Genomic DNA, 23587 nt, shown 5'->3' with positions numbered 1-23587 from the left:
GAGGGGTATTTGAGAGAACAAGCAAGGGGTGATGCCTCTCCCTGTGGGATGTGGCAGCCAGAGGGCTGCCCTGAGCGCAGCAGCTCTCACCACCAGAAGATGCTACACGGGCAACCACAGGAACGCTGCAGGACCTGGTCCCTGAAACAGAAAGGGAGATTGCAGGCAGCTTTAGGGGTGCAACAGGGCTCTGCCGCCTTTCCCTGGGAGCCTCGCAGCAGCCACCTGTAAAGGGTGGTGAAAAATCAGAAGCCAGAAGGTGAGTTAAGAGGCTTACGCCTGTGCAAGCAAAGCCAACGTCCTGCTCCGTTAGCTCTGGAGAGCTCCAGCCTTGCTAAGCCAGGTGAGGCTCTGTGGCTCTCCAAAATCCTCCAAGGAGAAAAAAAAAATCTTAAAAGGAAAAAAAAAGCCAAAGGCTGCCTTGGGCAGATGAGGGGCTGCAGCCATCAGCGTGGCGCGTCACTTGTGTGCCAAAGCCACGTCCCAAGGCAGGGAGGAAACTGGCCACGAGCCCAGGTGAGGCCAGCTCTGCCACGCAGGGTGCAGCACCCCGGGGAGAGGCGAGGAGCAGCAGGCTGCTTGCTGGGGGAAACCCAGAGCAGGACATTCCCCCAGGACAGCAAGCTGCTGTGCTCAGGAGCCCAGGAGCAGAACGCGAGGGGCCGAGCTGTCCCAGCAGCAACAGACGCGGGTTCACAACCCAGCGCAGCCGCGGAAGGTGGTGCATCTCCAGCAGAGCCACGCTCGGACCACCAGCGCCCAGGCAGGCACCCAGCTCCCCCCGGGATGGTCCCTGCATGGCTGGCACCGCACAGCCAGCACCACGCACCCAGCACCGCCGGCAGCCGCTCCGGGGGTGGGCAGCCCTGCCAAGGCCATATGCCACGGTTGTCGCCGTACCAAGAACAGGCGCTTCCCGGTCCCTGCGACAGGACACGCTGTTCCCAGCTGGTGAGCCTGGTGAGGGCTCAGGATGTGCTTGAGACTACAAGCTGGGAAGTAAATGTGTGATCCTTTTTTTTGGAGAAACCCCCCCTCAAACAGCAGCAGCTGCTCACCCTGCAGCAGGCGATGCTCCAACAGCTTCCCTGCAACTGTTGCTGGCCCAGGGGGCACGAAGGTGCCTTCAGCTTCGGAAAGAAAGCAGGCAACGCCCTCCCCCCAAGGGACTGGAGGAATCTCTCTTGTACCATCTAACACAGGTTTTGGCTGGGAAGAAGCCTCGTGTAGCAGAGCACCGCATCTAATTCCTATAGCACACAGCAAGCTCAGGGCACAGGCAGCAGGAGCTCCCGGACATTGGTCCATGCTCCTCATCCATGGATCCTCCCACTCACCTCTGTGCAGGCTTAATTAAAGAAAAGCTATAACCTCTCAGCAGCAGGCTCTACCCGTTTGACACACTATAAGTGGAAAATTCGGGAGGGATTTGCTTTACTCTCAGAGAGCCTTTGAGTTTCTGGTAAATAAACCCACTATTTTCAGCTCCTTGGCTCCTGCCTCTGCGGGAGGTTTGCCTCCCTTGACTGAATGAGAACGCAGAAGCCGCAGCAGCGAGCAAAGAGCACACCCTCTGACACGCCATCAGCTTTGAAGAAGCTGAGACATCTGCAGAAAAAGAAAAACCCATCAGTGTATTCGAACAAGCAGAGGAAAACACAATTTTTTCAGAGCAGCACAAGGACAATTAGGGAAGGCAAAGCAATGCCATTTAAAATCCTGCAGTGTATTCAAAACTGACCCCAAGGAGGATGAAACGCCCTTTTCTGTTTAAATATTAACACTCACAGCATGAAGGAACAAAAACATTTTAAAAAGAAGAATACAATTGGCAGGGAGAAAAAAGCCCAACCTGCTACTCCAAGGAACATTATACGTGTGTGGGGGTGTGTGGGGGTGTGTGTGTGTGTGTGTGTGTTGGGATTTCTATGAAACCATTGACATTTTTGATTAATGAGTTTTCTGTGGGTGGTTTATGTAAAGGAGAAGGGTAAGAAACGCAGACATGACTTATTCTCAAGCAAGCTGATGACACTAAAGGCCTCCTGACTCAACACTTCTCCTGACTCAAGAATTCATCTTTTTATTTTCTGCCTTTGCAGACTTCGCTGGATGCAAGAGAAAGCTGTACAATTTGTGAGCTTTGTATCAACAGTGTGCTCTGTTTAGGCTCCAAGGCAACAAAACCGATTTAAAGCCTATCTTGAAACACTTAACTAGAGGTGCTTAAGATAACACCTTAATTCCATATTTAATTTAGTCTAAGATAAGCACAGTGATGAACTGAAGCCCAAATAAACGTCTAGCCATGTACACATATTGAAGATCTCCTATTATAGATGTCATACCACAGGAGGTGAGTTATTAGAGAGACAAAAATCTGTACAGGATGTGTTTAGTGTTTTAAAAAAAGTATAAAATCATGAGGGGAAGCATTTCCTGTAATTCTTCAGGCATCTCTCACCCAGAAACTCAGACTGAGCTTCAATAGCCCACGGCTGATGGCAGTGCTGGCACCATGCTAAAAATCACCCCACCTGTAAAGCCCTCCCAGGGCAACGCTCAGCAGCCGTCCAACAGCACAGAAGTAACTGTCACGTAGTTTAAGGATATTCACTGGGTTGGGTCTGGCTAAGAACTCATGGGGAATATATTTAAATAATTACCAAAACCCGCCACGCATCACTTGGCCTTTTCTCACCTGGTTTCTGACGTGGCCACACTCCTGACACAGCAGCAAGGCCACCAGATGAGCAGAAGCAGCAGCTCCTTCGGAGTCCAATAAGGGGGTTTGTTGGCTCCTAGAAATTTGATGTGGTTGAGGAGGTTAAAACCTTTGGGTGCCTGGAAGGCAGCGATGTGAGCGCTGTGCTCCCAGCACACAGGTGGGTTAACGTCCAGGGGAATGACTCGTTACAAAGAGCTTAAGAAGAATTTTGCATGTCAGCTGTTAGGCACAAAGTGGTATGGAGTGATGTTTAGCACCGACCTTACCAACACCTCCTGGCAGAGAGCAACCCCCATCTGGGAGGGACAAGGGGCTGCCTTCAGAGTCCCCTCTGCATCCCGAAGGAAAAGCCGCATGGCTCGTCCTGGCCAAGCGAAGGAGCCAGAAAAGACTGCTTTTGTGGGCAACTTGCAGCAAGGCACAGAGCTGCACTACAGCAGGTTGCAAGAGACGACTGAAGATGTATGAATAGGCACCGGGCAGAGCCATCAGAGAATACAATTAAGCTCACTGCAATTAGCCAAACCCCAGTTTTTTTGCAGGCAGGGACTGGGAACGCTCGTGGAGAGGAGGGGGCATTCACTGCCTGACGTGGTCTGCACTGTGTGTATGAAATGGAGCATCTCATCGCACTCACTCATGTGCGGGTAGCAAAATGGCTTGGAGTAAGCGTGTTTGATGATACAGGTGCTAGGAAATGCTAACAAAGTGTTTTCGAAATAATCCTGCGAGAGAAGGTACCACTAACAAGTATTTGCAGGCACTTTTAATTTTGCATTTCTTTAGTTTTCATAAAACTGACCTTTTTCCATGCAATGCAAGCCTAAATATTTGTTATTTGCACTGCAAATGTAAAAAAAATGCACTGAGATTTATGAAAAGTCAGAGTAAAGTGGGGAATGGAAGCAAGAAACCAGCTTAAAAAAAAAAAATAAAATCGTTAGTTGTCAGAAAAGCATTAGTAAGAGAAACATCCCAGCAACCTGCCTAACATTCAGGTGGAAAGACCGTGTCTCCAAGACAGTCCTGTTATCCTTTTCTGCACCTTTTTTCCCCATGTTCCCTAAATCCAAACATTCTTAGCCCTTGAGTATAAAAAGAACAAATCTCTAAATGCTGAGGACCACTACAAAACTGGCTTGAGATTTCCATCTATTTGTCAGGAATGCTTGTTCTGTGTTTCCAGTTAGAGGAAATGAAGTTTTGGGTTGGTTTTTTAAAGTGTTTATTCCTGCTCAGACTACATACCCATTTATGAGCCCCACCACAACGCTGCAGCCAGGGTTTCAGCTGGGTACCAGCTTTTTATTCTTGTGTTTGCTTCTGTAAAAATCAGGAAAGATTTCTGCAGAATAGACCCGATTCAATTAGACCTGGCCATCATGGAAAGAATGAGCTTTAATCTTACTTCCTTCACCTCTTACTTAATTCCTTCCCTGTTCACAGTGGATTTCTCTCTTATTCATCCAAATCGGAATTGACAACTTTGCTTTAAATTCAGAGGTGGGCCAGGCTTCTGTTTCCCCCTATGAAGCCCAGCACAGTTCCTGTTTTTTCAGGCCATTTTACCAACACACGTTCTTTGTTCCAGTCATTATCCAGCCTGACCTCCTACAGGCTAACTGGCCAAGTGTTGAAAAGCATCGTCTTTACATAAATTAATCTATTTTCCAACATTCTCATTGCTTTACCTAAAGATCAGCTCATGCTTCAGACGGGCTCCCACGGCTGCAGTTGCTGCTTGTGCCCTGAAAACAAGGTATGATGCTTGTGCTGGTGGTTTCCCCGCTCACTTTTGGTGGCGAGAAAGCGTATTTATCATTCCAAAGGGAAAGGAGAAGTATCAAACCAGAGATTACTGGGTCTTGCTCTGCTCCCATTGTGACCAGACGTTCCAGCAGGCCACCTTCACGGGTTTGCAGATGGTGGGCCCAGATTGAAAACAGTACAAAAGGGCACGTCTTGTCCTCCTGCTGCAAAGGGACAAGCCCCCCTGGAAATGTTACAGCTGAGCCAGGCTGTGAAAACTCAAGACACTTGGGCCAGTTTTGTTTTAAACAGTGTAGCCTTCTCCTAAAAGCAGGTTATAAAAAAAAAGTCACCTGCTTTACAGGTTAACTTGCAGCCACAATTTGATCTCTTGGAAGAAAACCAGTATTAACTAACTTGATCTGAAAAACAGTGGTTCCCAACCATTACGGTTGTAACTGCTGATCCCTTCCGATGCCTGGGATCACACCACATTTACTAACAGATTAAACCGAATTTGTTAGATTTATCGCCAGCTGAAACCTCCCACCTGGCTGTCTCAGGGAATGGCTCCCACTCTCCCAGAACTTCACAATCATACCATTGATTTGTATTTCATAAAATTACCTAATTAGACCATTCTCTGAGCATGTAGAGCCAGCGGAAACAACTTACAGCTTCATGCAAATACAGAAAGATGTCAACTTCCTCGTACGCCCCTGAACAACCCATTCCTTGAGCCAAACCCAAGGTAACGAAGCTTTTAAACTAAGCCCACCAGACTAGGTAGGTACAAGCATTGTCACTGATAAACTCCACTAATCAGAATCAAAAGATACTAAGAGAAAACTCCATTTTACATGGGTCATCTGGGCCCCCCCGACGTGTTTCAGGTCTGAAAGTAAACAAATAAGAAGCACTTAAACCAATGGGTATCCATGGGAAAACTTCATTTTTAGGATAAGGCCACTGAAATGTAAACAGCAGGGCTGGAATTTAAGAGAGGACTCCAGAAGTACGTACCCTGCATAGTTCCATACCTTCTCAGATCCATACTAACCGCAGGAGGAAAAGCGGGTTTGGTTACAGGCACTGAAATGAAGATTCATAAGAAAAAAAACCCCTGGATCTCACTGGAAAATCAAGCATTTCGCATTCGGTGAGGAGAGGAGGAAAAAGCAAAAAAAAACCAGACACTGTGTTGTACTTTTTTGTTTTTATAGAATTTTTACAATATATTTCTCTTCATTTGCATATTTTACCCACATCTGTAGCTTTCTTTTTACATGTTGAACTGAACTGGAATAAATCTAAAGGTCTGATATATTTTAAACAACTGATAAAAATTGCAAAGTAGTAAACCCGTAAGAAAAGAAATTATAAAACTCTCTTTTTTAAGTGTTTAATGAAAGCAAGTCAAATGTGTCGTTAGGAACAATATGGTTTGTTTTAAACACATCATAGGTGATTCAGGCAGGACAACTTTTTTTTTTTATGTTAGGCACATTTTTTTTCAGCATACCTGTTTTCCAGACAGTTTTATACTATTTAATAATATCATCCGCATCCACTTGGAACCACCGCAGAATTTTCAAAATGTGATTGATCATGAGTATTCATTATTGGTATTCTCTTCCTCTTTCTTTAAAACTATCAGAAGAAAAAAAAAAAATAATAATCAGTGTTTCTTGTCTCTTAAAAAATCCGTAATGAATGATTTGAGTTGTAAGGCAGCAACAGATTCAGTGTCAACTCAGGTCACAGTCCTTCAGTTCCATCTAGTGGGTAGAAATTATATTTAGTGGACACTGTTCCTAGACAGTCCCTTCAGGACAAGGTGACTGACTCACAAGGCCAGTTACTGCTGGTAGAGTAAGTGAAGTGGTACACCTAGTAAGGAACACTGGCCACTCCTGTGTCATCCTTGCAGCCTCTTGTCTTCATACAGAAAGCAAAAAGACAGTCCAACGGGAAAAAATAAAAATAGTATTGTAGAGCCATGACAGCGTCTATGAATGGTTTATTTACAGTCTTCATCCCTGATGTGAAAAAAAGAAAACAAACCTTCTTTGACTAGGGCAGGCAGATCTCAGCAGCATGCCACATGCCTTCGCAAATCAGCCCATTGCATATCCTCGACTGCTTAGCCACGGCTTCACACCGAGGCAGCGAACAGAAAGTCCTACTGCTCAAGAAGAGCAATTTCAAAACGCTCACCTGTCCCATCGACATGACTCCCTAAAGCAGTCTTAAGAATGTCTCATCGTGGTGGAGCAACTCCCTGTTCCCAGAATCTGTCCATGCTATTGGGAAGTGTGAAACAGTTGGTTCCTCTGGGCGCTCTCACCCCCCCCTGCAGCGAGACTGCAAACTCCGACGCGTTACTGGGATGCGGGAACAAAACGATCCATGTGTTAAAGATACACCACAGCTTCGTTAAAGACATGCCACAGCTTGGATAAATCCCTTCCCATCGTGACCTCATTCAGGAAGGAAGCAGGGCTTTAACCTTGCAGCACACTCCAGGAGGGGGTTCAGAGCCCCATCACTCCGCCTCCTTTCAGTCTTCGATAAATTGTACGTTTTTCCTGAATTCTGGCATTCCCATTTGCTAAGAGGACCACTCCATTCCTGAAGGCAACAGCTTCAGCATAGTGCTGCTTGGTCTTCACTTTTAAGTCTTTCAGGCAGAATAAGCACGTCCTGATTCAACCTCATCCCCTGCAGAAGCCATTCACTTGGTACTCACCTGGCTGAACAGAAGTCAAAACACCTTTAACTACAGCACTAGGGGCCATTAAAAAAAAAAAAAAAAGGGGGATGTATTACTGCACGTTTCCCTCTCAGAGGGAGACTGGACCACCCTTAAAAGTTTCTGCCCCAGCTGATAGAGACCATCAATTCAGAGGTCAGCCCCCAAGGCAGTGCTCCCGCGCATGGTGCACGTTGCTGTTTAGGCACGACTCACTTTTTGGACAAGCATGGTCAAAAAGCATATGCCCTTCTGACAGAGCCACTGCCCTTAGACAACCTGCCGTCGGTTACTACTGAAGCTTTTGATTGCCTTTTTTTCATATCCTGATGTTGAGGTGGAGAAGAGAAGAAGAAAATAATCAGCATAAAAAGTGCTCTGAAATCGTATTTGACAAGGGCAGCTCTATATACTGTATAATGGTATACAAAATACACCCCCAAATTCTTCTATGTTCTTTCTAACTCTTTGGAAAGGGAATAACCAGCGTAGTTGAACAGGAAGAAAGCCAATTTATTTCAGCATGGAAAGTCTGCAATTCACTCCGTGATCACCAAGAGTAATGCAGTTATTGCTCTATAAGACTGGATTGATCATTAACCCCCACCCTGAGTGCTGGGAGTCCAGGTTCCCAACATTGCCAAGAAGGACCTCCTAAGCCACTAGTATTGAAATAATTAAAAGAAAAAAGCCTCATGAATGATGTCTTGTAAAGATGTGATCATCGAGAAACAGGCTAGTTCCTCGGTTCTTCATATTACCGCTGCTTTTTGAACGGGGGCCAGCCTTTGCCCTCTGCACTAGAATAATGTACTAGCTAGAATGACACACCAGAGGTAAATTAAGGTAAGAATAGATGATTCTGCTGATTGAATCAGACCAGGAGAAACATTTAACATCTTGCAGGAGGATGCTCTGAAACTGGAATCCTTTAACTGCTATGTGAATCACCCAGAATTTGTCTTACAACCTGCGGTTCAGTAAGAATTAAAGTCCTTTCCCTTGGGTAGTAGCCTTCAAAGCAAACATGACAGGATTTAAGTGTGGACCATTTCTGCACCAGCCCACCAGATTTGGGTTTGCCTATTTCACTTCAACGATACAGAACAGACACTGCTGATGGCATCACTCAGAGTTCAGCAGTATTTTCAAAGCTGTCACATTCCATCAATCAAGTTTCCTTGGGAGCAGATGATAGCAATGCAGGGGCCTTCCATGCTCATACTTCAGCTACCTTTCTTTTGCTTCCTCTGAATAAAAAAAAAGTATTGTTCTGTTTACTCTAACATGCTACAATATGTGCATACATAACTGTAGGCGATGCGTGAGTTACTTCAAGATGTGCTTTTTCATTGAAGTGCGCTTTTACTTTTACAAATTCTACATCAAGGTGGAAGGAAGGAAGGCTGCAGAGTGCTCATACACTGAAGCTGAAGGAACTTTTCCTGAACGGAGTTACGATGTTTGTTCCAATGTCCTATGGACAAACTACTCTATCCCATGCACTCCGGCCTGAGCCAGTATTAAACATTCCAGAAACTTGTTGATTTGTTCGGATAGTTAATGGCAAGGCTGATAGCAGCAATGTTTTTCAGGGCCTGGAGGAGACAAGGAAAAACAAAAGTCTCGTCAAAGATTCTCTTCAATCCAAAACTGCAAAGAAATCCTTGTATGAAATGAAACAGAAAGAGATAAATAACCAGCCTGTTTCCACCTGGTTAACTAATTGTCATGCATCCAGGCCGTTTCAGCCAGGCAACTGCATTTCCAGGGGGTTGAAAGACCAGCCCCCTTCCCCACGTCCATGTTTTGGCAGTTGAGTGGCCCGTTTGGTAGAACAGATACGGCTGAGAACACCTGACAGCCCCTTTGTGGCACATCGACTGCTCAAGCAGAACAGCATTTCTGCATAGTTCATGGCCAAATTTCAGAGGCCCTGTCATGGTATCGTAAAGCCCAAGTACATGCGTATCTATTTGATAAAACTCCACTGGGCAATCCGAAGTTATTCATTGTCTCTGCCAGAAAAATAGCACAAACCCCCCCATCGCCGGGGTCGTGCAATTTTATTACCTGTGCTGTGCAGCGATGAAGATGATCTTCAGTATTTAAGGCAAGCAAATACTCCTGTATAGATTCAAGCTCCTGCAGCCAGAAAGCATTCTATGAACACCAACGTTTCTACCAAAGGTATCACCCTACTAATTAACTTGAAAATGCTGATCATTACAGCAGTTCCCAAGAACCAAAGCTATCAGAACTGCACACAAGACTCTCCTGGACTAGAACAGTTTGTGACCACGGAGATCAGTTCATTACAGGCTGTTCATATGTAGCGTTCCAAATCAACTCACGGAAAACCACATTCAAATACCTTTAAATTAATTATTAAACCAGCACTCCTCTCAGAATAAAGAGTGGCTTTACGGCCTACTGCCTTAATTGCACAAGGAAGAGTCACAACTATTATTACTTAAGGCCCCAGGATGGATAAGCAAACAGCATGCCCCTCTATTAGAATTTGCTACCAGACTCCACAAGAGAAAGTTGTTTACGTTTCTGAAGCATTTTATGTTTCTGAAACTGATGAACTTCACCAGGACAAAGGAAAAGTGCATTTAATTTGATGCTGCACTACATATCATTCCCAGCTGGGGAGAGAAGGGATAGGAACTGAGGAACTGCTTACAGTAACTCTGTTTTCTGTAACGAAGAAGAGTTCTGCAAGTGCACGATGAAGAGGAAGGAGAATACCAGGCTTCGTCATGTCATGACACAAGTTGTTTTCCATATGGGTAAAAAGCTGCCAAAGTGGCTTCAACAGCGTGAGGTCACAGTCCCTGGGGGGAAAAAAAGAAAAAGAAAAAGTGATTTAAATGAAATAGTGAGTAATCATGGTCTTACGCCTGTTTCTGGGAGGGGGCAGGGGGGGAAACCCAAACAAATTTAAGAGAACAAACCCATAGTTTTGACAGATGTGTAAACAAAGGGAGAAACACAAGTAGTATTTAAAAATCTAATTTCAGTCAGGTGTTTCAGCACAATGAATTCCATTCTGAATCTGTGAAGTGAGAAAACCTCATACCCACGAACAGATCTAAATAATTTTTCTAAAACTGAGTGGCCTCCTGAAATGAGAACTTTAAAATAGCTATATATATCGCTGTGCTAAATGCTCTGGCTCCACTGCTGGAAATTATACAATACCGAACTACAGCACTGAGCAGGCAATACCCTTGTACAGGGCAGACAGACAAAAAATCACATATAGCTCGACAAACAACTTCAACCGTGCCTCCTTCTTACTCCTGAGTTAAAGCTGGCTAACCCAAATGTCACTCATCATACAGATAGCATGACAAATATTGTTCAGTAGGGGACAGGGGAGACGGGGGAAACAATTTCAGAACCTACCATCTGATTAGCTAAGAAAAATATTTAATGTTATAAGCACAACAGAGACGTGATCTTTTAGCAATTACATTTGTTGTCCACATGACAAAGGCATTTTCTGATGAAAAAACTCAATGGAACTTGGGGAAAAACAAACAAACAAACAAAAAAACCCCACCACAAATCTGTGATTACAATACCAAAATCAGTTTTTCAGACTTGGATGCAGATCAGTGTATCTCAAATCTACACAGAGTCAAGCAACGAGTTTACGTACACTACATGTGAATATACTTTTTGACACTTTAACGAAGCGAGCTAGTAGAATGCTGTTGTATTCGTGATTTTGCTTTTCCTGAACTGAAGGGACGTAACAGAGATAAGTGTCAGCATTCCATAACTGTTGTCTTTTGTTTCCAGCATTTCTACTGAATGAATGTGACTATACACATTTGCAAAACACTATAAAAGCTCAACATTTTCTTAAGAAACACCCATGCCATACATACTTAAGCATTAGCCCATATATCCCTTCTAAAACTCAATTAGAGGCTTAGCGGTACAACTAAAAATAATAAAAGTTATTTACTTCACAGAGAATCAGTTCATCATTTCACCAGTTTATTATTCCACCTTCACCTTAATTCTGAAGTACAACTAATACAAACAACACAGTTCTAAAAAATTAATTTCTAGAAAATTAACTGGAATCTATTTTTTGTTCTGTTTCAGGGTGATTTTTTCTTTACAACATTCGAATTAATTGGACCTTTTTTAAAAGCCAAGAAGGAAGAGAAAATTTAAAAAAAAAAACCACGCACAAACTCCCTTATAATAAATTTCTGCTATTGAGGCACTGTGAATTGTATCTGAAAGGCAAATTAAGAATACCTACTTCAAATCGTGGCTTTCTGGCTTCAAAATAATATTAGCTTAAGTCACTTTTTCTTCTCTGGCCCTTTTCCTTTTAGTGCATGACACAGAGCAGTGCACTTACCTCTGGGCGCTGCACTGCACTATCTTCAAGAGCAAATGGATAGCCTTCAAACGCTGGTGCCCGGTCTGACGGCACGCTACCCCGACCTGCCATTCCCAGATTTTGGCCAGTGGGAGGTGAGGAACTACCCTTTCTTCAGACAGCATCTGCTTTAGAATTTCAAATCCTGGGGGGCAGGGGGGGGGGAAGGAAAAAAAAAAAAAAAAAAAAAAGTCAAACAGCTGTTATTTTTGTAGGGCCCCATTCTGTTCAGATACTTAGTTTTCTCTTCTCCATATACTAAGTATTGGTCTGGCAAACAAGAAATAAATTAACCAAAAAACAAACAACCCCCCACCCCGCAAATAAACTAAAAAAAAAAATAAAATCTGGGATAATCATAGATTAAATCCTGACATCACAAGCCTTTTCTGGGGAACAACTTAGACAAAAATTACAAAGATTCTTACCTGAAATTAAAGTTTTGCCTAAACAAGGCAAACAAAACACTGGTTCTCACTATTATGTGATATGCAGTAAAGTTTTGCTGGTTGCAAATCATTCACCACCCTCAATTTCATTAAAATATTTAAACTCTGAAAGAAACTAAGAAAACCTTTTCTGCTATATATAGAAATTAGATCCAGAACCAACCTATTTTAAAGGAGAGCTACTTTTCAAAACACAATTGCATTGATTTCTTTTCCAATTACAGCACCTTGCAGCATTTCCTAAATCCTGCACGTAATTACTGTCATATAGTGAGACTTTGACTACAACTAACCATTTTATAATTGCTATCTCCAAGTGCCGGCGAAGATTTGGTATTTCTAGCACAAAGTCACAGTAAGTAAGAGACATTAGTCCAGTTTTGACTTGAACAAAACCAATCACATCGTTGCCAGAATATTGGAGAAAGCAAATTCTAAGCCAAAAAAACCCAGGGATAACCACAAGTCTGTCAAAATCTGGCAAAATAATTCCAGAAAGTCCTTTCCAATACATTCTGTGCAGCGCTTACCTGTCTGGAACCTTCCAAGATGACCTGCTGTCACTGTAAACTTATAACCCCACTCAGTGTTACTCATGTCAGAAGTAAATCGGTAGTAGAGTGTGTCTCCTGCGTACAAGGGAAGTAAGAAAATCCACATTACTACCTTCTAAGTCACTTATGCTATCACATATACCATCAATTGAAAAGATGTCATAAATTAATCCTAGATATCGTCATTCAAGAGGTGATCTATTACTTTTTGGTAATTACAAAACGCACAGAGCAGCATGATAAACAGGAGGCTGAAGCAAAACGCAGAATGGTTTCCACTGTGTAAAGATACAAGGATAATGTCTCTTACATTTTTGTCAACTACACAGAAGTTAAAGAAACTCTGTACTGTACACAGTTAAACTTCACTTTTCCAACTGTGTTCCCAATCTGTTATGATTTATGAAAAGAGAACCTCTAAACAAGCAGCCAAGTTCACAGTCCATTAAACAAAAGGTTAAAAAAAACGTTGAAGTGAAGTTGCGATGCTTTTACATGTCAGAAAATTAAGTTGCACACTTTTACTCCAGGGAACAAAACCGTTAACCACTTAGAAGGGGAAGAACGATCAAAAGGTTCAATCATTTCACAATCAGGCAGTGGAACATTCAAGAAGTTTATGTCATTGTAGCATCTACAGCTTCACAGAGATGAACACTGGTAGCTAGCTGTAACACCAAACAAGACAACCTTACCTATCGTGCTCTGTAATATTAGATCTGGTTAAAACTTAAACTTTCCTCCTGTTCCATGAAAAATCCTATCACCCTGGCACAAGTTTTCATTGGGAAGCAGATTTTTCAGTTTCAGGAAGAACAATGTTGAAAACATTTTTAGGATTAAAAAAATAATTTTTAAAAAAAAGAGTATCTAAAACTCTGTTCCCCTTTTCATCACAAAATGGAGCCATTGCTCTCTCCTACTCCTAAGAGTCTTGAGAAAGCCCTGCCATCAAACGAAAAGCCCAGAAGCCTTCAAATGCCTGGTTGCAGCTAAAGCCTGCTGAGTGGAAATCAAAAGCCTTCACCCAGACAGCTTTGGCTGGAAATGAAGTTTGACAAGGTGAAACTCCAAGTTGCACAGCCAACTCTGCTCCAAAACAATGGACCTCAAAGTTCAGTTTCTTGGCAAACCTCCGCAACTATTCGGGAGGAAAAGGAAGACAGAAGTCCATAAAAAATCCAAAATATTTCTGCAAAGCACGCATTTGTTTCTAAATAGCGCCTTGTAACCCAAACTGCTTTGCTAAGAAAGTTCTTCAATCTATTTACAGCTACTGACAGTGCTCGCAGTGAAAAGCTTCCTGCAATGCCACGGTGCTCAGTGGGTTAAAACAGCTTAAAAGCAGCATGGGATCATGCAGCCCTTCAGCTCACCGGCATTAGCTACTGTGTTATCAAAACTGAGCTTAGAGACTACAGACTGGGGTCGTCAGTCAAATGACTGATTTTTTTTCAGCTATGCTCAGTGGCAATAACCGGAGACAAGGCATTGGCACACAATGTTTGCTCCGAGCACTAGTATAGCACAGAGACAAAAGATAAGCCTATCTTTCTTTTTTCCTTTTTTTTTTAATAAAAATGTGCTTCCTGTGGAAAGTAAGACAAGGCAGAAACAACGTAAGTGAATATTGTGCAGAACACGGACTGTGTTGGAACAGAATCAAGATCAAAATTTGTTTCCAGTAGCTAAGTGCATGCTTTGACTGGGGTGTGGAAAAAAAGGTCAAGTAGCAGAACAACAGATAAGCCTACTTTTAAGAAACAAATGCAAGACGTCAGAACAAACAGATTGGGACAAGAAAAGGTTTATTTTTTTCCCCACACACATCTCAGGAACATCCGCATTTAACTCTCCTCTTTCAGTACTTTCAGGAGTCCCAGATATCCGCAATACTCTATACATTCGCACTGTGAAATGCCGCATACTCACCTGGAAGCTCGAAATCATTCCATTTCTGTGGAGACCCACTGAAGCTGTGCCGATCCTGCTGGAAATCACTGCTGCTGGACATGAGCAACTCATCACAGCCTTCTTCTGTATTACACTGAGAGTCAAATTTGATTGAGAGGTAGATAGCACCGGGAATGTGAACTTTATCCTGAGAAATAAACATATGCTCTTTGTATGCTGTAATACTCTATTATCAAGTGGCTGCTTAACTTTCACCATACAAACAAGGGAGATACAACAAATATTACAGCATCTCCACAGGAAAAAAACCTCTATCGTATTTTTATGCAGCATTGATTTAACCAACGTAAAGCATGGCCTATTGCTTATATTAACTGTTAAGCATGCAAAATTAATTATCAGCTATGCTTTGGTTTTCTTAAAAGCAGTAATGTTGCTGATACCGATCTCGCTGCCAGAAGCTAAAGGCTTATATGCATTTTAAAAACAAAAATCAGAAGGGTCAGATCTGCAGGGAAATTAAAATCCCAAGTCTGCCCAGAGGCAATAATTACTTACCAAACTATATTAGAAAAACGCTTTCAAACAACACCAAGAAAAAGAAATCAGAAGCTGTTTGTGTCAGGAGAAAATAGTCTAGTATGAGAAATACAAGAAAAAAAAAAAAAAAAAAAAGACTCCGCTCCTAGCTTTTGTCAAATAGCACAAGGAAGTAACAAACCAAGCAAAACAGACCTTTGGATGAAAGGGTAGAAATATTTGCTCATTAAGGCCCAGAAACAATTTAAGAGTATGATCTGATTCAAACACATGCATCGTAAAAGCATTTAAGTGATGCACTTTTCTTTGAATTAGGACATTAAAGTGCCTTACTGGACACATTTCTTTACAGGGAAAGGCCTCAGTGATCTGGCATCAGTCTTTTCAAAAGCAAGACTGAACAGATACTTCACAGGTGCTTCGAGCACAGAAGCCCCACAGGCTGAGACTTCTGCTCCAACCACCTTGATGTTTGTCAACAAATCTTCAAGTCATGCAAATCCACTGCCCTGCACTACACGTATTACCTCACCTCAAAATTAGTATTGTTGTTATAAGGATGTTTAGATTCACGCATCTGGACTGCCATTCCGGGTTCCTCCATGAACTGGCAAGCTGTCAGTGCCATTGTGCCTAGCATGCTCTCGTTGCACCCATGCAGTACTTTCTGCAGAATCTGGGGAGAAGCAACATGTGACATAAGTGTAATTTGCCATCAAAACAACATTTACACGTGTGCATGCTGATGACTGACATGAGTCATTTCTAGCGACACAACATTTCAGAAGAGAGACTCAAGCTGCAAGAAACAAGACAAATTTACAAATGATGTTTACAACTGTCATCTCTGTAAGTGCAGAAGACTTTACTCTGTCCTCTGCTCCCGATCTTTCAGTCTTTATCTGATAAAAAAATGCGACAGCTATTAGATACATCTCTTTCCACAAATGCTAGAATCAAGGCTAATCCATAAAATAATTAACAGTACACTACAGCTGTAAACAAGGAAGATAAACAATTTTGTTAACATACTTCTACACCTACAGGTTTTGATCGACTAGAAATGTCATGTTTTAGCCTTCAAAGTGTACAACTCCATGCATAAGAAGGAATAATTAAGTGGCAGTTAAGTGGCTGCAGTGTTTGAAAGCACTAGGTGCAAGAGCTGGGTCTTTAAAAATACAAATAAATGTGTTTTCTTATTTTTCAAAAGTGCACAAAAGCTCTCATCAGGAGTCCTGCTACTCCAGGCCCTTTCCAGGAGCAACCTATATAGCAACCTATTCCATCTCTTCACCAGCAATTTTCTAACTACTCATATAAAACGTAACACTAGCTCACACCAAAAGGCTCATCTCCAAGTCAGCCAAAACTTGATTTCTTGGGGAAAAGGAATTTACAAAACCAAAAGGCACTACGTAGCATAGTTTCCTGAACAAGTTCTTTGCCTCCACACACTTGCAGAATAGCCTAAGACAAAGGCTCCACTTCTGTATTTAATATTCCTTTAACAGATTTTCATTCTATCAGTTCATCCTGTCATTTTCTGAACCTATATAAACACCCTGCAGCAACAATTTCAATGGCATACTGTGTCAAGAACCAGTTCTTTTGGTTTGTTTTGGACCTGCCACTTATTACCGTAATCTGACCCTCCTTTGTTTTCTTACTGGGACGGTCAGTGAATAACACTTGCTGTTAACTTTCTTATGCCGCTTACTGTTTTAAAACTACAGAGAAAGTGAACAGATTTATTTTTTTTTTATTACTACTCCTCTCTTGATGCCCCCCACAAGGCAAAGATCCAGGATGAAGAAAACTAGTTGGTTCCTCGTATTCAAGTTATTTCATGGCTACAATAATTTCTGCCGCTCTTCTCCAGACCTCTTCCAGTTGTACTGCAACTTCTTAATTTATTTATTTTTTTTTTAATGAGATGAGGTAGTCAGGTCACATGCTGTAGTCCAGATGACAGCATGCTATTGGTTCAGCAGCATACCAACGCCTTCTGTTTTATTTCTGATTCCTTCTTTGAAGATTCCCAGCACTTGATTTGCTTCGACCACTGTGAAGCATCGAGCTCACATTTTCATTACAACACTTTTCTTATAATTCCAAGATCACTTCCACCACAGTAACAGTCAGCTCATCAATGGAGTAGCAGGCATTAGAATACACACATTGAGAGCTAACAAAAAGCAGCTGTACAAAACAGGCTGCCTATTTCACCTATTTCTCTATAAGATTTATTTTTTCATATAGCTCTTTCAGAACTGAAAGAGTTGTCTCCATGGAGCTGTTTTTTCCATTTTCTGTTAACAAAATCGGTACATTAAGACACTGACAGATTCCAACCGCTTTTTCAGAACTAATTTAAATTCTGGAGTTTTAATTTAGTTTAAAAAAGGAACTGCAAGTATTTTTGTTAAGAGTCTCGTGGCACGTGGGCATGTAGGCACAGGGTTTGTTCACACGTATAAGTGAAATCCACTTACTTTTTCCCATAACTGCTTCTCCTCCAGCTGCATAAGCATGTCCAGTATGTATGTCATATGAGCTGGGCCGCTAAGATCTAGGATTTCCTCATTTATTGCCACATCATCTGGCCACTCAGCTAACAAAGATGCCAGCACATGCCTGGCATAAAGAACAGCAGTTGCCTCATTCACACGATACAGGTAATCCCTCACGGCCTTTTTACTTCTAGAGTCCAGCTCCTTGTGTAGGAGTATTGAACTCTTAGTGCGACGTTGCTTGGCATAACTAAGCTGCAGATCACTCTCCGTGTTGGTTATCAGTTTCTGGGCGACTGGATTGGTTTCTTCTGTTGCTTTATCGCACAGTGCAGGCTTTGACTGCCAAAAAAAAAGAAATGCAAGTTTGAAAATAGGCTCTCAACAATTTACTTCCTTACGTTTGGATATCTGACCAGCCCATCAGACTGCAAGCTGAATTTACAAAGGAATTTGTCTTTTGCATACTGAAAAATGAGATGCATCCAAGAACAGAGAAGTGTTCTCTCTCACACACCTACAGGGACAGAATTCCTCAAAAAGACCGTTTATGTCAACAGACTTCCCTATGCACTGATGCATTCATTCATGACTGTGCACACGAGCAGAAACAGCAGAATTCTAACCAGAAGCATTACTTTAAGCTGACCCACAAAGGTAAAGCAACAAAAATGCCATGCTACGTGTGACACAGGGTGAGGCAATTTGGGAGGGACCTTCGGAGATAGTTTGGGCCAAATCTGACTTAAAGCTGAGTCAACTTCACAACTAAAGCTTTGTCCAGCTAAGCTTGGAGAATTTCTGGGGTAGATATTTCACAGCCTCTGTATAAGCTGTTGTAAGGCCTAATTTTTTTTTTCTTATATTTATGCGAAACTACTTCAGAAAGCCCCTGATCCACTTTGCTACGCAACTGATAAGACAACCGTGCTGGTGATACACACAGGCCCAGGAATCAGCACCCAAAATAAAGCAAAGAGCTGTAGGACCACGCCATTGAATGCAAAACCTAAAGCTTGCAAGCGTGGTGTTCACTTTACAAGACAAATTCATAGTTTCCTTGTTCTGTTGGAATTACTGTAAGATAACAATAATATGCCCAAACAGTAACACTGCATAAGCTTACGGTAATGAGCTACAATCTCTCTTGTTTAAAGAGAAAAAGTTACAATGTGCAATCATAATTTGTTCCCCTGACCTGAGAATCAAGTTCTCTCCCTTACTTAAGAAATTACAAGAAGTATTTGCTTCTCATTGTACCTGCTCATTCATTTTGACATAAACCTTTAACAACACATTATGTCAAAAAAAATTAAAAATATCAGGTTTGAAGTTACAAAACAAACATGAAGTTACTCAATGCCTGAATGAATTATTTCACAGCTGCTCCTTTTTGTGGAGATGTACATACCAAACATGGCAAGATGATCATATCTGTATCTACTGCTTTTGAACTCTGCTCCTCCAACCTCAAGCGCTTGCTGGGTTGCCATTTCTGAGCCAGTGTTCGGATCCTCTCATCTGTTGTAATTACATCTCCATCAAACCTTAAAAGAGACAAAAGAAAAAAAAAAACAAACAAGACTGGTGTTTCAAAAGTAATGCAAACTACATTAGTACCATTAAATGCAAATTAAATCTTTCCACCTTCTGTTTTAATAAGATTCATTAAATTCTGCCTATTTCTATTATGTTAACTAACTTCCCTGTTTCAACAAGTCAAAAAGTTGTAAATGTTATAAAATCACTCAGCTCTGCAAGAACATGGTGGCTCCACAACATGCTTTGATTACTAGAAGCTACATGTAAGCTCTCCACTCTGCCTCACTAGAATAATTTAGAAACATAGTAGATCTTCATAGGGGAGTTATCATATTGAAAAGAATGTGCAACGTATTTCAGAAGATGGGGACTCGTTTCTACACATACAACTTTGTAGGAGTTTATTTCCTTACTTTTTCACACATGAAAAAAACAAATGGTATCCTCTGAACAAATTCTATTCAGCACCTATTAGATTTTAGGTTACCACTCACATCTAGTCATTTTGGGTTTCTGCTGGACCCAGACTTTCACATACCTCTCTTGAACTTCCAGGAAAAAAGAATCTGTTCTTTTCATTTGCAACTCATACATGGCTCGCAGAATATGGAGAGGTGCGTTAAGTGCATCATGTGTCATCTGAGCAAGGAGACAAAAAAACCCACAAACCAAAAACACATAAAATAAAACTCAAAAAGATGACATTACAGGGGAAATAGAAATCTGAATTTCTTTAAGGGCAACCTAGGTATTATTTTGCCACTTCTCATATAGGTAGATAATTAATGAACTTAATATCTGGATTAGTAAAAATGAAAAGGAATTTAGCAAAAATCTTTATTGCAATTTTGTAGTGTTCATTACTGTAGCTCTAGTTTATTTCCTTTAGAAAATGAGGCACTGAAATCATAGACCCATATTCTGTAAATTTACAAGAAAACCAGCCATATAAACTACCAAATATTTTATACAACTAGCAAATTCACAGTAACTTCAAAGGAAGTAAAGTTATGTTCAAGTACCAAGAAGCATATTTTGGTGGCTTCATCCAAACCCTCCAGAGGATCAAGTTTGTTCTGCTCTAAATCAACAGGACCAACAAAGAGTTGCTCCACATCTTGATCCTGCTCCCTTTCTTCCAGTTCAGTATCTTCACGTTCAGCCAGGGAACTGATCTCTTTCTTTGAGGAATACAGCATTATTGACAAAATCTACATAGAAAAAAAAGGTAGCATATGGTGTGACGGCTGTAGATATTATTAGCGTATCAGCAATCAACATTTTGTAAGAACATTATAAGACTTGGACGGTGTTTAACACATGCTATTCTAAAGAGAAGCAGCACCTAATAAAAAAAAAAAAAAAGACAAAAAACCAACCCCAAACCACAAAACTCAAACCATTTCCCATCTTGCAAATGGGTTACACCTTCCAGGCTGCTACAAAGGCAATTTAAGTGATTAGCCGGAAGTGTAAAAAAAAAATTGAGAAAATAATTATTTTGAGACTAATTATTTTTTAAATTGAAGAACGCAACTGAGTTCTGAGTAGGTGATTAATGCCTCATCTTGCAAATTTCAAATATACAAAATAGATTATGATTAATTAATAACAGCTCCTGCTTTAAAGAAGTCATAAGGAAGACTACACAATTATAATGGACAGAGGATGGCAGATCTAGGGGTACAGTTAGGTGAACGTTTCTATAAAGACTAATTAGAAATACTCTTGAGACTTTCTTCACAAAAGGGAAGTGCAGTGCCATATTCATACCACTGCGTGAAGCCTGATGTTTTAAAAAAAACGTAACTTTTCTTACCTCTAAGTCTCTGAGAAGCCAGGTCTTACTGAAGCCAGTTCCTTTGCTACATTTCTTCACGAGAAGCTTGAGTAAACCGGACTGAAGAAAGGCAGCTTGGATCTCCTTAAAGCCATGAATCTACACACAGAGACACAACTAAGTAAAAGGGGAACATTGCAACACAGTGCTTGCAAGGCCTTACCCACAGGGCCTCGGATAAATTTCCTGCCCAGATGAATTACATTGGGAGTGTTTTTCTTTCATTTTCCTAAAAAAAAAAAAATCCCAAAATCCAAATCCCCACTTCAAATATCTTAAGAGTATCATCTATGACACACACAAAGTAGTAATTGGATATCTGTTTTGCCCGGATAGCCCAAAAAAAATACAGATTCCCTCTTCAAATACTTCCAAGAGTAAGAAAAGGGGCAGTAAAGTGTTATCCCTATAAATTTCTTCTTCAGCTTTCACCAACGGTCAGCTCCCACAGAGGAAAAGCGATTCCAGTTTCAGCTCAGACTCATGCCTGGTATTTAAAGCCCAGCGAGGTCTCCAGCCCCCTACAGAGAGGGGATGAAAGGAGCCAGCTGAAGGAGAAACCAACTTGTGTCAGATCCCCCAGTGTGCCTAGTCAATACCCAAGTTCCTGTAGCACAAGGTACAATATAAACTTGTATTTATCTACTACATTCTACGTGTCAGGCAAAAGATACCTTCAGTGTTCTGTAAAGCCCCTTTAGAGCGAGTGACAAGACCCAAGTGGCTTCCACTGCCTCAGCATAGCTGCTGTCCATGCTGGTTTGCAGGAGGTGTGTGGCTATAAGAACGAAGTGCTGGAGGTACTGTCTCAGCTGGGTCTGGCAATCGCTGCCTTCTGGTCCGCATTTCTGAATCAACTGGTAGTCTTTCACTACAAGAAATAAAAAACACGATTTACTAGTTTCATCTTGAAATGTCGCAAAATCATCTCTTACCAGTAGATGTGAGTAGGCTGAGACATGAACACTATCCATGATGCACAAAGTACATTCTAACAATGGCCTTGTACTAAAATTATCTCAGATTCATCGAATAGTCAAGAAATTATTTCATTTTTCAGGACAAGCTAAAAAACCCCCAGGTAACTTCTGGCAACAGACATAACAGCACAGCATACAAAGCAATGCATGCTGTATTTTACAATTAAAATGGAAAAAATTCTGACCTGCAATTGATATGATGAAATAAATCTTGCTGATCTTACTGTTTAAAATGTAAACAGTAACAAAGAAACAAAAAAGCTTTTCTATCCAAATCCTTCTTCATTATCAAAAAGCAGTTTATCCTGTTGGTTTTTCCAGGTGTCTTCTAAACTATTTCAATAGTCAAATCTTAGGACAACCTTTGCTTTATTAACTTCACAATATTAGGTCATGTACGACAAAGCTGAAAGCCCCCGCTCTTAGAAACCCAACTGATTTGTTACACGTTAAATACTTAGCTTGACTTAACTTTTAAACAAGGTGAAATACAGGAAGAAGATTCTCTCTGGTACAACGAATAGGGCTCAGGAAGCAGCATTTAGCTCTGGGGTTTTGTTGTTTTCTGGTGGGTTTGGCATTTGTTTGGTTTTAATACCCTTTAGCCAACACACCCTACCAATGTGCCCTAGAATGGATTATTTTTAAAATATCCAGACACATTCTCTGGAGTTTACACTATTTCATGCTGTACAGCTTTTTAGTTTTTCTTTAAAATTTTAGGAGTATCCAAATTGTTTTGAAAAGTTCTTCCAGACAGGAGGAAAGCAGAGAAGATAGACTCCTGACACATGATTAAAGAAGTTTGGCCTGTCCTTATGGCATGCTTTTTTACAGGAGCAGGAAAAAACAGCCAACACAGCATCATTTCTGAAGCAATCAATCGATAGCAGGTATGGTTGCGTTTGTTCTTGATCTTCACCTGCTAGCACGTAAGCACATCTTGACCACAGTGGAAACAAGCACTTCATAAAAAACTTTTCTGGAGCAACAAAATGGACTATCTCCAAAACATTCAGGTTTCGAGTACCTCTCCTTTATACAGCAGCACCTAACTACTCGGAGGCAGCATGTATATTTTTAAAATCTGCAATTCTTTTAAAACATTAAGCACATGTTTGTAAAGGGTAAGACACAAGCGATAACTAAATCTCAAACCAGAAACAACTGCTTAATCAAAAGCCTGTTTCTGAGAGTTCTCAATTAATAAAATGGTCTCAACAGTTTCCTAAATCCTTTTCTGAATAAAAAAATATGCTAGATTTTTAAACAGAAAACAAATCTCTGTAACGTTTAATGGCAGAAGCTTCACAATTTGATTTAACCTACAAGCAGACTGTCAGGTAACTTAACAAATAATGGAATTCAACCTCTGCAGACCTGGACAAAGCGATCTAGTTAAAATATGCTTTTGGCTATCCATTAAAAACTGGAAGGAAATACTCTGTGATTCTTTGATAAAATAAAAATGTCACAGAACCTGTTTTTCTCTTTCGGGTTTTGATGTCTACTACAACTGCCCTGTTTTTCTCAGTGAAATGCTTCAAGATGATCACATTATGAGGCTCATTAGCATTATCCATGTACACAGAACGAGTCCCCATACACAGCACCT

At 41.2% G+C, this 23587-nt stretch overlaps 1 protein-coding gene across 4 annotated transcripts in view; it reads right to left on the bottom strand.

Annotated features, from left to right (window-relative positions):
• Window positions 1-5676: 5676 nt before the first annotated feature.
• Window positions 5677-23587, bottom strand: part of ZZEF1 (zinc finger ZZ-type and EF-hand domain containing 1) — a 60583-nt gene continuing 42672 nt past the window's right edge. For 3 of the 4 annotated variants that reach the window (XM_055714549.1, XM_055714558.1, XM_055714561.1), the window contains exons 42-55: window positions 23453-23585; window positions 21667-21863; window positions 20972-21091; window positions 20175-20363; window positions 19691-19791; window positions 19022-19157; window positions 17593-17952; window positions 15630-15773; window positions 14576-14744; window positions 12620-12718; window positions 11620-11785; window positions 9919-10069; window positions 9303-9374; window positions 5677-8827 (exon numbers count right to left, since the gene is read on the bottom strand). In XM_055714549.1, the coding sequence (XP_055570524.1) occupies window positions 8753-8827; window positions 9303-9374; window positions 9919-10069; window positions 11620-11785; window positions 12620-12718; window positions 14576-14744; window positions 15630-15773; window positions 17593-17952; window positions 19022-19157; window positions 19691-19791; window positions 20175-20363; window positions 20972-21091; window positions 21667-21863; window positions 23453-23585 (2112 nt within the window). In that variant the 3' untranslated portion in view covers window positions 5677-8752. The remainder of the gene's footprint in view (window positions 8828-9302; window positions 9375-9918; window positions 10070-11619; window positions 11786-12619; window positions 12719-14575; window positions 14745-15629; window positions 15774-17592; window positions 17953-19021; window positions 19158-19690; window positions 19792-20174; window positions 20364-20971; window positions 21092-21666; window positions 21864-23452; window positions 23586-23587) is intronic. The other variant, XR_008732887.1, reaches the window with a different exon arrangement.

Source organism: Falco cherrug, chromosome 1 (genome assembly GCF_023634085.1).
Source record: "Falco cherrug isolate bFalChe1 chromosome 1, bFalChe1.pri, whole genome shotgun sequence".
NCBI lineage: Eukaryota > Metazoa > Chordata > Aves > Falconiformes > Falconidae > Falco > Falco cherrug.
This window is presented reverse-complemented; position numbering and strand designations above follow the sequence as displayed.